Source organism: Oryzias melastigma, linkage group LG1 (assembly GCF_002922805.2).
Source record: "Oryzias melastigma strain HK-1 linkage group LG1, ASM292280v2, whole genome shotgun sequence".
NCBI lineage: Eukaryota > Metazoa > Chordata > Actinopteri > Beloniformes > Adrianichthyidae > Oryzias > Oryzias melastigma.
Window position 1 is genome coordinate 25,163,432 of NC_050512.1, and position 12,239 is coordinate 25,175,670.

General features: G+C 40.6%; 1 protein-coding gene across 2 annotated transcripts in view; it reads right to left on the reverse strand.

The window, feature by feature from the left end:
* Positions 1-164: 164 nt before the first annotated feature.
* Positions 165-12,239, reverse strand: part of LOC112157282 (sodium/potassium/calcium exchanger 3) — a 58,879-nt gene continuing 46,804 nt past the window's right edge. For both annotated transcript variants that reach the window (XM_024289950.2, XM_024289947.2), the window contains 11 exons: positions 11,887-11,961; positions 8,944-8,969; positions 8,806-8,859; positions 8,605-8,738; positions 7,574-7,734; positions 7,155-7,419; positions 6,906-7,072; positions 4,214-4,328; positions 4,006-4,118; positions 3,867-3,932; positions 165-1,743 (listed from right to left, as the gene is read on the reverse strand). In XM_024289950.2, the coding sequence (XP_024145718.1) occupies positions 1,591-1,743; positions 3,867-3,932; positions 4,006-4,118; positions 4,214-4,328; positions 6,906-7,072; positions 7,155-7,419; positions 7,574-7,734; positions 8,605-8,738; positions 8,806-8,859; positions 8,944-8,969; positions 11,887-11,961 (1,329 nt within the window). In that variant the 3' untranslated portion in view covers positions 165-1,590. The remainder of the gene's footprint in view (positions 1,744-3,866; positions 3,933-4,005; positions 4,119-4,213; positions 4,329-6,905; positions 7,073-7,154; positions 7,420-7,573; positions 7,735-8,604; positions 8,739-8,805; positions 8,860-8,943; positions 8,970-11,886; positions 11,962-12,239) is intronic.

The window sequence follows — 12,239 nt, forward strand, 5'->3', positions numbered from 1 at the left end:
TGTTATCAGAAAGTGAGAATACCTTTTGAAGACATGTTTAAAGCTTATATGACTTTTTCTTCCCACATTAGAGGACATATTTCATAAATCTGGATGTTCTTCTGAGTCTGGTTTGCTGTCAGCTGACAGGACTTGTGTGCTTTGAGAAGAACTTACTGTCAAGCTGAAAGCTGCAGATCAGTTTATTGCAAGAAGACAACCAGGCATCATCTTTCTGGCTCCACTTCTGAGGTCCTCGTTAACAAAAGCTTTACAAACGGTTCAAAGACATGAGCATCAAATGACAACATTAGCAGAACACTAGCAGCTGCAGGCCTACATTCTACTGATTTCTGCACACGTGAACTCGTAGCCGAGTTCCTGACGACTACTGCTGATATGTACAGCGTCATCGGGGTGGTTGGTGCCTCCCTGGTCCTGGAAATGCCCTAAAATTACACACAAAATAATCCCAATAATGACAAAGGCATGCAAACCTGAACAAAACTGAATGCCAGCTCTGCACCGCCCTCTTGTGGCTGCAAGGAAGGGGGGCATCAGAAGCTTTTAATTAATCATGCTGAGGCTGAGCAGCGTCAAAGTTTCTAGTTTGTCACTCAGCAACACATCTGTGAACTTAACTGTACAAAAACCTATAAATTATAAAACTCTATTGTAACATATAAGCAACATCAAGTCCGTTTCCAGCTCTTACATTAGAGAATAACAGGTACAGTACGGCGCCGAGACCTGAGCGGGCGCACGCTGCAAACCGACACGGTCTTTGAATAAATTCATTCATAAATAAATCACCACCGTGTCTCTGCGGTCACAGCGCCACCCTCAGCTCTCAGATTGTCCCTCACACTTAAACCCAAATCTTCTAAAACTTCTAATCTTAAAAATACTTTTGGCTTTAAGGAGACCTAACGTCTATCTCCGCTCGGGAGCTCTAACAGGCAGCTTTAGCATCAGTAGTAACACGTTTGAGGACCTGCAGACGAACAAAAAAACAACTACGTCTGAAATTCATAAAGTGACGGTGCTGAGTGTGGCTTCCTCTGGCTGTGGGCTCTTAGCGGAGCCCTCATCTGGAAGAGAAACAGACTTTCAGAGGTTTAAATATGCATCTCGGGTCGGTCAGTGCAAAGCGGTAGCTGAGGCTGCAGCATGCAACGCCAGCTGGAACTGGAGGATCTCTGCAAGGCTGATATGGTTCTGCATAAGACCAGTCCCCCATGTGTCAGTGAGTGTTAGTAACTATAGAATCCTCAAATATATACACAGACAAAGCTGTTTGTTTGCTTAAAAATACCTTAAATGTGTGCTTATATCCAAATGGGTACAAATAGTAACAAACAGCTAAAAATGGCTGATGTCTCGTCTCCCTCTGTAGCAGCTGCATCACCGACGTCCGACGGTGTTCACCCGGTTTCCAGGCAACCATTCGGTTCTTCCTCTCAGCGCCTCCTCTGTATTGCACCAAAAGATAAAAACCATACAGGAACCAAGTTCTCTAAAGAAAGAAAAAGTCAAGACTTGTCCTCAAAGGCGCCGAGAAACCGAGAACGAGGTGAGGTTTCCTCTGTGAGCCGGAGAAGCGGGGGAGGGTCAGTGGATGTCTCGGCACATGGGGAGGTTGACGAAGATGAAGACGTTGAACTCGATCAGGACGGAGAAGCACAGAAAGACGGCGTACATGATGAGGCAGATCAGGCCCAGCCGCCAGTCCAGAGTCCACTTGTTCAGATGGACTCCAAGGACCTGCAGGGAGGAGAAACCATCAGGGGAGCTGAACGTGGGTTTTTAAACACGCTTCTAGCATATGGTGTTCACACAGGTCTGTCTCTACCTGAAACTAGCGCATGTAGTTGAAGAGTGTTGGTGCAAAATATCGACGCAACACTTCAGCCTTTTTCTTTCACAGCTCTATTCCGATATATGAAAGACTTCGTATGATATAATTCTATCTGGACACAAACCACAATTATTCATTATTCTTTATGATCTCTGTTTGGTCTCTACCAAGTTTAAGTCCCTGACTGGTTAACTATTACCAAGCGTTTTGTGCGTATAGCCCAATATGGTGGCTCAGTGGGCTAGGTGAAGGGCTGGTACGCAGGAGCCCTGGGTTCTGTTCCCAGGGTTGTCCACTGATCCCCACCCAGATTGGGTCCTTAGGCAAGACCCTTGACGCTGCTGCCTAACTGGGTCCCTGTGCCCTCCAAGTACAGGGTTGTGTCAGGAAGGGCATCCGGTGTAAAAACTCTGCCAAATCACTGATGCGAAACAGTGGGTGCTGTTTCGCTGTGGCGACCCCGAAAAGGATAAGCCGAAAGTGAACTACTTGTGCATATAGCCCGAAAAATGACTTAAAAACTTGTGTATTGACGTGTGAATGCCAGTGTTTTGAAATTGGAAGCCTGTAACATGCATATGGGTGTCTATGGCCACTTGAACATGTATTGTCGAGGGCGGTGTGGCTTTAGTTTTACAGTTCCCTTGTGGCACGTCTTAAAGACCCACTCCAATGAAAATCGTCTTTTTTGTGATTATAACATGTTCTTGTAGCATAATTAAGAGCCTATACAAAATAATTTATGATTAAAACTAGGTTTAATCAAATTGTGTTGGATCAGAACACCGGAAGCTAAAAAAACCTGGGGTTAATGACGCAACCACTGACTGGGCGAGCCCAAGTCTCTCTCACCACTCTGCTCCTCTTGCGCACATTCACTTTCCACGTCCAAACTGGCCTCTGGCTCAAAACTGTACAGCTGGATTGATCCAATAATGCGCATCACTATTTTTGTGCTGCTAATGCTATATGCAATATGTCCTCAAAAAACGTTTGATTTGTTTGATTTTGGCTAAAAATGTCACCGCCATAATTAAAAGACAACTGGGAATGATTTTACAAAAGAAAAAATATGGTTTAGTGGGACTTTAAGGGACATCATGAAAATGGAGTGTAACATTGTCATGTGTGGGTTATTATGTGCATCATGAAATATTTGTAAGGCAAGTCATAAACACTTGAATAGCACTAATGTATCCTTGCGCAGTGTGGAGGGTATGGGGGCTATGAAAAAATGAAAAGTCTGTATAAAATGCCTGAGTACCCCTACCTCATCCTTACTTACTATAACATGTTACCCACAGCATCTACAGACTTACTATAGGTCTACGATCTTGATATTTATGTTTCATGTGGGCCACCTGTACACCTGGTACAAGTTTGCCATTTTTTCACCCACCTGTTGTGACTGAGGCGTTAAATGATGCCACATTAACAATTTGGGTTTGGCAACATGGAAATAAGTTGCTCCAAAAAGTTGCTCCAAAATCAAACACATGTTTATCTCTTTCAGAGATAAAAAAATAAAAAAAAAGTTGCTATAGAGATGTTTCATTGGTGACGTTTGGCCACTTTGGATCAAACTTCATAGTCAAAGACTTTAGATTCTTCTTTGCATCAGAATTCCTGAACATCAGCTGTGAGGAAAGACAACAGTCATTTGATGTTTTTCCTACATTTTGATCGTTGTAAGTAATCTAAATCCCCCACAAGGATGAATACATAGGTGAGGCTATTAAAGGTAAATCCGCAAAGTAATGAATCGGTTGATGCATTCTATATCAGGGGTGTCCAAGTCAGTCCTCGAGGGCCAGCCTCCTGCTTGTTTTCCAGAAACCCTGCCTTATCTGCTGCGGATTACCTGGATCAGGTGTGTTTAGCCAATAAGGAGAGTCAATGGAAGGTTGGCTGGAAAACAGGTAAGACACCAGCCCTCAAAGTGAATTTTGGACACCCCTGGTCTATCGGATGCGGCTGGATAAGCTCTAGAAAACCCAAATCCAGATCCCTCCATCCGTCCAGGACTTACCGTGAAGAAGACTGAGGCCAGTAAGAGTCCGACAGAGAAGACGAGTCCTCTGCTGTTCAGGTGGATCTGAGGAGGAATAAACTCGGTCTTTAGTTTTGCCTTAAACAAATGAGTGACAGAACATCCCATCTGCACTCACCACGGAGCCGTAGTCGATGCAGAGAGTCTGGAGCGCCCAAGGCAGCCCCAGGCCCACCAGGATGTCGAACACGTTACTCCCAATGGAGTTGGAGATGGCCATGTCTCCCATACCTGAGGCGGGGAGGACAAGAATATCAGGGGGAGGAGACAAGGACCCGACAGAGAAGGTTTCTGCTTTAGTTCCCTCCTCAAAACCTCCTGCCAACCTTGTCGTGCCACAATGACGCTGGCCATGCAGTCTGGAACGCTGGTGCCCGCCGCCAGGAAGGTGATGCCCATGATGACATCAGGGATGCCGAGGGTGAACCCGATCACAGTCACCTGGAGACACGAGAGTCAATGAAACTGCAGTTTTGAAGCTGAAGGTTGTTCTCGTGTGGGCCTGGAACTTCAATGATGATAGAAAGGCAGTTTGATTGAGAAAACAGTTGATATGATGGAGGTCTCAATGAACACACTTTGACCTTCTGTAACTTTTCAACCATTTAGGATGTTGATGTAATTCCAGATGATTCTGTTGTAGGGAAAAGAAAGCAGCTTTTCATATCAGCTTTGTGCAATTATGCAACACAATACTAACGTATTGTGTAACCTAACGTACACAATACAAAAGGTATTGCATAACGTCGCAAAGCTGCTTTTCTCTGCAATTAAATCAGCTGATTTACGTTAATTATGTGTAAGCATTTCACTACTGTAAAATGTTGCTTATCAGCGTAAGGCGGCTTTTCCTTCAGAATCCACTGGAATTGTGTAAACAGATGAAGAGTTAAGATAGTCGTACTTATTTCAACACTAGGGCTAAAGCTCGGATGTTAAAGTGTTAATCTGATTGCTCCCACCATAAGTGCCTGTAACTACAGAACCGACTACAGAAGGTCGGTCACCAGGAACGGGGACAAAATGGCTAAATTAGTATAATGTTCACATTAGACTATCGCTACTGTGAGGTTTCACCTGCTAACCTCTGCGTGAGGAAGAACGTCACCAAAAAAACTCAGCTGGAATGTAGTCGTTTTAATAAAAATTGAATCATGAAGCCTCTGTTTCCAATATCTCCTCTGAGGGGGCGTGGCTTTTGGAGCTAAGCTGAGAAGCCTCGCCCCTGATCCCCCCTGTCTGATTATGATAGCTGTGTCTCGCTAGCGTAAATCACCACTTCTACATAAAAATGTCCAGCAGTTTCGTTTTGATCGTTTTGATGTCAGCTCAGACAAGGAAGTGAAGATCTTTGTGGAGCGAACTTCCAACAAAAATCCTGATTCTTTCTCCTTCCAGTTCACCAAAGACTCTTTTAGCTAATTATCCAATGTTTATTGACGTTGCCGCGGTCAAATGAGCCGACGTTCGCGTTTCAGTGGTCACATCAAGAAGGTCCGTGGAGTCCTGCTGAGATTTTCCAGCGTTCTCAGCCCTGCTACCATAAGTATTGAATGAAACTCACAAAAAACGTCTGATTTGACCACGGAAATGTGAACAGCGGTTCATTGGGAAGATGCCATCTTCTCTTCTCCAGCACCTGAGCTAGACACGCTAGCCGTACAAGATGAGGGGTTTAGTACATGTGCAGCAGAGCTGTTGTGACGTAAAGAAGGTTCAATTACTTTCGAACAGAGTCTGTCTGTGACAGTTTGACAGCAATTTAAAAGGAGAAATACTCGGACATTTCTTATTACGTTTGTTCTCTTTCATAATAAAAATGCCACACATATATGTTAAAAACTCTAAAAACAGGATTTTCATCAGATTGGACTTCAATACCTTATATGGTCCTCTTTACATAATCTAAATCCTGAGTGGTCAGTGTCTGTTTCCCTGCTCCTACCAACAAGGTAATTTATGGCTTTGTTTTTCAATGGAACACTACTGATGAGGTCCTTGCAGCTTCCTCTAACTGGTTTCAACTGGCCTGGGGCTCCAAGTGGTTTAATGCAACATAGAATAAAAGTATTAAAATAAATTTCATTTAGTATAAATGAATTTCCAGCTCCAGACTTTTTATTTCACAGCTCTATTCGGAAAACTTGTTGTCATATTATTCCAGTTGGGAACAAACCACTATTATTATTGTCTCTTCTATGATCAATTTTCAAACTTTTGGCACTACTAAGAATTAAAGAGGACGCCATCCATATGTCACTACCAAATCCGAGTTTGTGATTGGTCAAAGTTCAACCTGGTTCAATTGCCACATGTTTTGTACGTAAAGCCCCAAACGGTCATAGAAACGTGCGTAGCTATGAGTGAATGCTAGAGTTTTGAGCCCAGAAGCCTGAAATGCATATGTATGTTACATCAACTTTTCATTGAAAGTGGTTATTTGAGTGTGTGAAACCGAGGGTGGTGTAAATCTATAGCTATAGAAGGTGTTTACGGTGACTGTATATGAGAACTGGATCGAGTGGCTCCTCCCCTTCACGCTCTAAATAAGAAATACCTGCTAACTACAACCAGCCAAAATCCTATAGACTTCTACAGAGACATAAACAGTCATTCTATCCATCAGAACAACTGTTCTTGCACGGCTAACTTTTTTTTCAAACATGTTTTTGCTAATACAAATTTTTTTAATGTTTTTTCTGTAGTTGAAACCTTTCGAGTTATAAACTGACCAATCAGATGCTTCAATAAAAGTATGTGGTCTTACATCGAACATTCAAAATGTTGATCGACAGATACTCCTGGACCCCTTTCAACCGGTAAGGTGTGGCTTCCAACAAACTCGTTAGAAATTATGATTTAGACCAATTTAGGACCAATCCCTGCTTAATGGCTCCTTCATGATGGTGTCCATATCACAAAAAATGGCGACTTAATTTACTTATTTGGTTGGAGCCTGAAGTGGATCGTTTTCTATGGGTGACGTCAAACAGTTTTCACATCCAGTCAATGACCTACCATCCAAACCATGATGTAGGAGAGGCCGGCGATCCAGATGGTGGCAGTGAAGAAGGAGACCATGAACCAACGCTCCCAGCGGCGCTTGCCACAGTTGGGCACGGTGAAGAAGAGCAGCAGGGACAGCGGCCACATGAACAGCCACTTAAATTTGTTACAGACCCCCGCTGGACGAAGACAGAAAGGATAGTATGAACCTCAGAGCTGATGACAGGGTGACACTTTCATCAATCAGGGTCCGATCCCAACCTGGAACTTTGAAGGGAACCAGAGGACCGTCGCTCTCATCTTCCCCCTCTCCTTCTTCGTCGTTCTCGTTGTTGTCGTTGTCATCGTTCTCCGTCTCGTTGCCCGACTCCAGCCGCTGAAGTCTGCACTTCCCGTTCAGACCCTGCTCCACCAAACCGAGTCCGTTTTCTAAGCCCCGCCTCCCTTGAGTCCTGGCAGCAGAGTCTGAGTCGCCGTTAGTGATGTGGTTAACCCGAGTCTCTGTGGTGTTGATCAGTCTTTGTCTCTGAATTATTGACACAGAGTTTTCCAAAATTAACACTTTTTGTCTCAATAAAGATAAAATTAAAGAAATGTTTCGTATTTAGGAAAGAAGAAAACAAAGTTGTTTGTTTTTCATCGGAACACTCAGATTGTTCTGCAAAGTTTTGGTCAGGTACCTCATTGATGAGCATGCGGGAGGCCATGGTGAGGCGGGTTCTTGGGGAAAAGTGACTGGTGATCATGATCCTCATGCCAGCCTCAGAGAAGGACAGCTGGTGAGGGTAAGCGGACAGCAGCTCATCCACCATCAGCACAGACGGCTTACAGTGGAAGTTCACTGCAAAGAGACCACGGCAGATCCGTGATGAGTTCACGCCATCAACCAGCATTACATCGACTGAATGAAGAACCGCCAGTAATCCAAAAATATACCTTTACAAAAACAATCAAGTGATCCACCCATCAATATATCCATGTGCTAACACACCTATTCAATTATCCATCAATCCATCCTTGCTTCTTCCAATTATTTTTAAATCAATCAATCAAACTCTACTTGACTTTAGCTAATAATTACTATATTTAATGAATAAAATGGGACATAAGTGTGTATTTGTGTTTGTTTGTTAGTTTTTTCTAATCAATGCATTTCATTGTTTCTGTAATGAGTTTAAAAATATGTTTTGTCTTGTATTTTCCACAATACATACTTGAAATAAACCATATCAATCGATCAATCTACATTTCCACTTTAACCATTAAAAACTCAGAATAATCTGTATATCCAAAATATTTCAGATCCTCCACTCATCTTTTTATTTTAATTTATTTATCCATCATAGAATCTGATCTAAAGTTTGGTTCATCTCATTGATCTGTCTCTCTTGTAAAACTCCAGTTTTTACTGATAAAATAGTACGAAATATTTGTCCGATTACTAATCCATACATCAAACCAAATACCCATAAAATCCTGCCAATCATTTCATCAAGTTCAGGTGCAGCTGCTAGTTTGGACTTTTGACAAAAACATGTAGATCCATTTAAAAAATACCAGTTGTAACAAATCGTGATGAAACCCTTTCTTTAAAAAAACTATTTAAAGATTGAAATGTGTATTAAATATCACTTTAATACCTCAGTCTGGGTAAAGTACATTTTCTAAAAAAGAGTGACAGAAGGTCCCAGGTGAGTCTGCATATAAACACCTTTCTTCAGCAGGACGGCGGTGGCGTCACATGACACGTTGTCCTCCAGGTCGGTGCTTCCCGTCAGTCCGTTGGCCAGATTCATGGAGTTCCTCTTTCGACGGTCGAAGTAGCGATGAGCTCTGCCGTTGAACCTGACAACAATCATCAGTCAGTTGTCTGCAGTCAGACTGCAGCTGACCTTCATGGTGGTTCACTCACTTCATGATGAGGATGTAGACGGCGTACATGAGGATCAGGACCAAAGATTCCCACCTGAACACAAAATTAAACTTTTTCACTCTCCAGTAATCAAACATTTACAGACTGTTGATGTTGTACATAAACATTAGAACTCACCAGCACACCTTCTCATCGTAGATGAACTATAGAGACCGAAAATAAGAGAGACAACGATGAGGGCAGCGGTTTCTGAAATTTCATTAACACTTTAATATACTGGAATTAAAGAAAACTGAAATAGTAAAGAGTTGATACCATCTGTGCTTAAAAGGATTATTTTAGCTTTTTTTTGGTTTATGAATTATGTCTATTAACTTGATGATTGTCAATTAGAAATTTGAATGTATCTGCTGTAAATCAAAGTATTGTTCACATCCGTCACTGTGTTTTTGAATGACTTATAGGGTGAGTTGGTTTGTGTTTATTCGCATTATTACGATTTCATGAAAATTGTGTAATTGTGTTTTTCCAACATTTCTGAAAATTTTAATTAAGTTTTGTGCACATGTGTGATGGAAATGCAGCAAGTGAATCTATTTTAGTTTCTTCATCAGCTAATTCAACAATTATTCTTCTTCTTCTTAACCTTTATTTAACCAGGGTGGATCCCATTGAGATTTAAAACCTCTTTTTCAAGGGAGCCCTGGGGAGGAATCAATACAACAATAAAATACAACATTTGTTAAGCAAATAAAACAGAATTACAATGAAGGTTAAAATTTCATACAAATTAATTAGCTAAAACATGTACAATTTAAAGAAGCAGTCTCAAGTGCTCTTAATCTAGATTTAAAAGCATTTATGGAGATAAGTTCTCTCAGTTGCAAGTCCTTTTGAAGCAAATTCCATGAGGACGGAGCAGATGAGAAAAAAGCCTTTTTCCCAAGCTCAGTACGAACAGAAGGAACAGAGAGTAATAAATGGTTATTGGAACGCAGAGCATGAGATTGAACATATCTCTGTGTGATTAAGTTACAAATATAATCAGGAAGAAGTCCAAGTATAGCTCTGTAAATAAAACTGTACCAGTGAGTTAATCGCCTGGTGGACAGAGAAGGCCATCCCACTTTGAGGTATAGCTGACAGCGATGGGCCAATGACCTACTGTTGGTGATGAACCTTAGAGCAGCATGGTACACAGAATCAATCTTACTAAGACAATTAGCAGAGGCGTTCATATAGAGCAGATCTCCATAATCTAAAATGGGTAGAAAAGTTGCAGCAACAAGGCGCTTTTTAACTTGAAAAGAAAAACAGCATTTGTGTCTGTATAAAAAACCCAGTTTAAGTTTAAGTTTCTTCACAAGGATTTCAACATGGGGTTTAAAACTCAGAGTGTCATCAAGTAGAATACCCAGATATTTATACTGATGGACAACCTCAATTTCCTTTCCTTCAATAGTGGACACTGTGGGTATAAATTGTGGTCTTTTTCTGTGATGTGAAAACAACATTAGTTTTGTTTTGTCAGCATTTAAAAGTAATTTTAACTGAATGAGTGTATGTTGCACAATATCAAAAGCTTTCTGTAAAGATTGAACAGCGTTAGAAGGGGATGAACCAAAACAATAAATAATTGAGTCGTCAGCGTAAAGATGTATACAGGCTTCAGATACATTTTGGCCCAGTTCATTGATGTAGATTATAAATAGGAGGGGTCCTAATACTGAGCCCTGTGGCACCCCCTTATGGACATTCACAAATTCAGAACACAAATCATCATGTTTAACACTTTGGGTTCTTCCTCTCAAATAATTAGCAAACCAAGACATTGCAAACTCTGACAAACCCAAATTCATGAGTTTTTGTTTTAAAATTGTGTGATCCACAGAGTCAAATGCTTTTGACAGATCTATAAAAAGTGCAGCGCAGTATTGCTTTTTGTCAAGAGCTGCAAGAATGTCATTGGTCACTTTTGTGGCAGCAGTGACGGTGCTATGTTTTTCTCTGAATCCTGATTGTAGTTTTGACAGAAGCTCATTTGAGCATAGAAAGTCTCTGAGTTGGTCACTCACAAGCGATTCCAGAATTTTTGCAAGGACACATAAATTAGAAATTGGTCTGTAGTTAGTTAAGACTGCTGGGTCACCTCTTTTTAACAGAGGAGTAACAAATGCTGACTTCCACACTGAGGGAATTTCACAATTTGTGATAGTTAAGTTAAAAAGAGTGGTAAGAGGCAGTGCGATGAAATCAGCAGCCATTTTTAAAAAGAAGGGTTCTATCCCATCTGGCCCAGGGGGTTTTCTGGGATTGAGGGATTTGAGAGCATTATGGATTTGCTCTAGGTTAAAAGGTACAAATGAGAATGGTTCGCCGGATAACATATGCAAGTTTTTGGATGGGGGAGCAGAGGCCTTTACAGAGTCAAATACAGATCCGGATTCTGTAAAGTGTCGATTAAAACAATTTAAAATTTCGCTTCTGTCATATACTGTATTTGAATCCATAGAAATAAATGTGGGGAGAGTCTGAGGGATTTTATTCACAGATAATGATGCGAAATACACTAATATTTAGCAAGTTTAGTATTAGCTTTTTAATTTTATAAGTGGCACAGGGTTTCTGCTCTTAAAAGACTTAAAAAGTTAATCTAGAAGATGGGTTTCTTCTTAAGGTTCAAAGCAAGATGCTAATCTTTTAGCATAATTAGCATTTTTTTTAGTAAAGTTACATTGTGTTTAACAATTTTGACTTTTTTTGTAAATTCTTACATTTTTTTTCCTTAAGCATTTAGATATGTGTTGAACATTATTTTTGAATATGTAAGTGTCTATTTTTAACTCTTTTACTCTTGCTGCTAGCACTAAAATGTTGTGAGGAATTGTGAGTTTGTTTCTGAAGCTTTATTTCTGCTGATTAGCATCTAACATTTTTTTGTAGCTTTAGATAATCATTAATTTGTCACCACACATTGTTTTTCTAACAATATTTTAGCATTTTGAAATTTGTTAAAAATGTCCAGTACTACCTTTTTTAAGGTTGTTTAATTTACATTTTAGTGTGATAACAGAGTATGTATTTCCATGTTGCACCAACGTGTTTGCCGTAAACTCTTACCGCGATGAGGGCCGTGATGGAAAATGTGTAATAGGTGGAATCTCGCAGCAGAGCCCAGTGAGACAACTTCACTGCCTAAAACAAAAAAAAAACACAGAAAAAACAAAACGTAGCATCAGCTGACTACAGTTCACATAAACAATTTCTTATAAACATCAGAAAATTCTATTTCTTAATAAAAAAAGAAAAGCTCCTATGAAGCATTAGGATTGAAGATGATTGATGGAATTACATTTACAGAATGTTTTTACCTTCTGGTTTATGCTTGTTTTACTTAACTATGACTTTTATGAATTTATCTTTTTATGCAGACTGATTTAGAAAGGAGCTTTGTGTCAAATTCAGCTTCACTG